Raw genomic sequence first — 1,312 nt, forward strand, 5'->3', positions numbered from 1 at the left:
GAACCACCAAGGTATTAAATTTAAAGGATATCAAATTGAACAAGGGTGGTAGCAGCGTAGCACCAAGCAAAGCAAATCCAGCGCATGCGTCAAACACCACATGCACGCACCGGCACTCCACACAACACACGGACGGAGGCATCCAGTAGGTAGCTAGTGAGAAAAAAGCACACACGGTACCTGCAGCCTCTCTTCGTTCTCTTGCACACACACTACTCACACACACTAAGGCCTAAGCTCAATCACTGATCTACCATGCATCACCCGGCCCTGTCCATGGTCATGGATGTATCCTCCTATCACCGTAGCTTAGTTTGATTAGCTTGCATCAAGTGACATCAAGTTCTACAGCAACAACGAACTACTTAACGTACATGCAAGAACGGAAGCTGCGTAGTAGCTTGTTGGCACGAGTCACCAGCAATGGCGATGGCGCGCGGCCGGCCGCCGGCCAATAGCTAGCTCAGAGCCAGAGCGCGCCGGCCTCCTTGAGGAGCGGGACGAGGGAGCCGTTGATGTGCGCGGCCATGACCCGGTCCATGGCGCCGACCAGCTTCCCGCCGATGAAGACGACGGGGACGACGGGCGCGCCGGCGGGGCCGTAGCCGAGGAGGCGGGCGAGGGCGCGCTCCAGCTCGCGTCCCCGTGGGTCCAGATCCAGCTCGTGCACCGTCGGGTGCACGCCCATGCCGCAGAAGAGCCGCTTCACGGCGTGACACATGCAGCAGCTGCTCACGCTGAACACCACCACCGCGCTCTCCGACGCCAGCCGCTCCACGCGCGCCACCGCGCTCTCCGCCATCGGCGTCGCTGCCACCGCCGCCGGCATGTACCACGCCTGCTCCGCCGCCGCGTACTGCATTGTCGCTCGCTACTGAACGTGAAAGGCGACCACACGCAGCAAGTTGTGCGAGGAGCTAGCTAGTCTGCTGGCTGGCTGGAAGCAAAGGCTGGCAATGAGCTGCTGAGGTGAGAGCTTGAGGTCTTGGTGAGTGCTGAGCAGGAAGTGAAAGGGGTATGTATATATAGAGGAGGGAGGGGGTGGTTTGGTAATTTGGGGGAGGCAGGGAAAGAAGGATAGGCACTTCCAAGCCAATGAGGTATTTTTGGGGTTGTAAGCCAATGCCGATTTTCCCTCTCTTTCTTGTTTGCCACTAGTACTTATTTTATTGTCCAATGTCAATGATGTGACGATTTCAGACTAGCAGGAGCAGTAACTTGATACTGTAGTTAGTTATAGTAACCACCAGTCACCGAGAAGTAATGATCTTTAGTTTGGCCGTAATTATAGTTTAACTTTGATGCTTGGATA

At 55.9% G+C, this 1,312-nt stretch overlaps 1 protein-coding gene across 1 annotated transcript; it reads right to left on the minus strand.

Annotated features, from left to right (window-relative positions):
* Nucleotides 1-276: 276 nt before the first annotated feature.
* LOC136473819 (glutaredoxin-C3) lies at nt 277-977 on the minus strand. The gene is made up of 2 exons (XM_066471461.1): nt 375-977; nt 277-296 (listed from the first exon to the last, which is right to left on the minus strand). Exon 1 carries the CDS (start codon nt 860-862, stop codon nt 464-466), a length of 399 nt encoding a protein of 132 aa, XP_066327558.1. The 5' UTR covers nt 863-977; the 3' UTR covers nt 277-296; nt 375-463.
* Nucleotides 978-1,312: the final 335 nt, after the last annotated feature.

The sequence above is a fragment of the Miscanthus floridulus genome, chromosome 8 (assembly GCF_019320115.1).
Source record: "Miscanthus floridulus cultivar M001 chromosome 8, ASM1932011v1, whole genome shotgun sequence".
NCBI classification, from domain to species: domain Eukaryota; kingdom Viridiplantae; phylum Streptophyta; class Magnoliopsida; order Poales; family Poaceae; genus Miscanthus; species Miscanthus floridulus.

Bases quoted from the DNA above. Each gene is read 5' to 3' on its own strand.
- LOC136473819 (XM_066471461.1), bottom strand. From the start codon at position 862: ATGCAGTACGCGGCGGCGGAGCAGGCGTGGTACATGCCGGCGGCGGTG.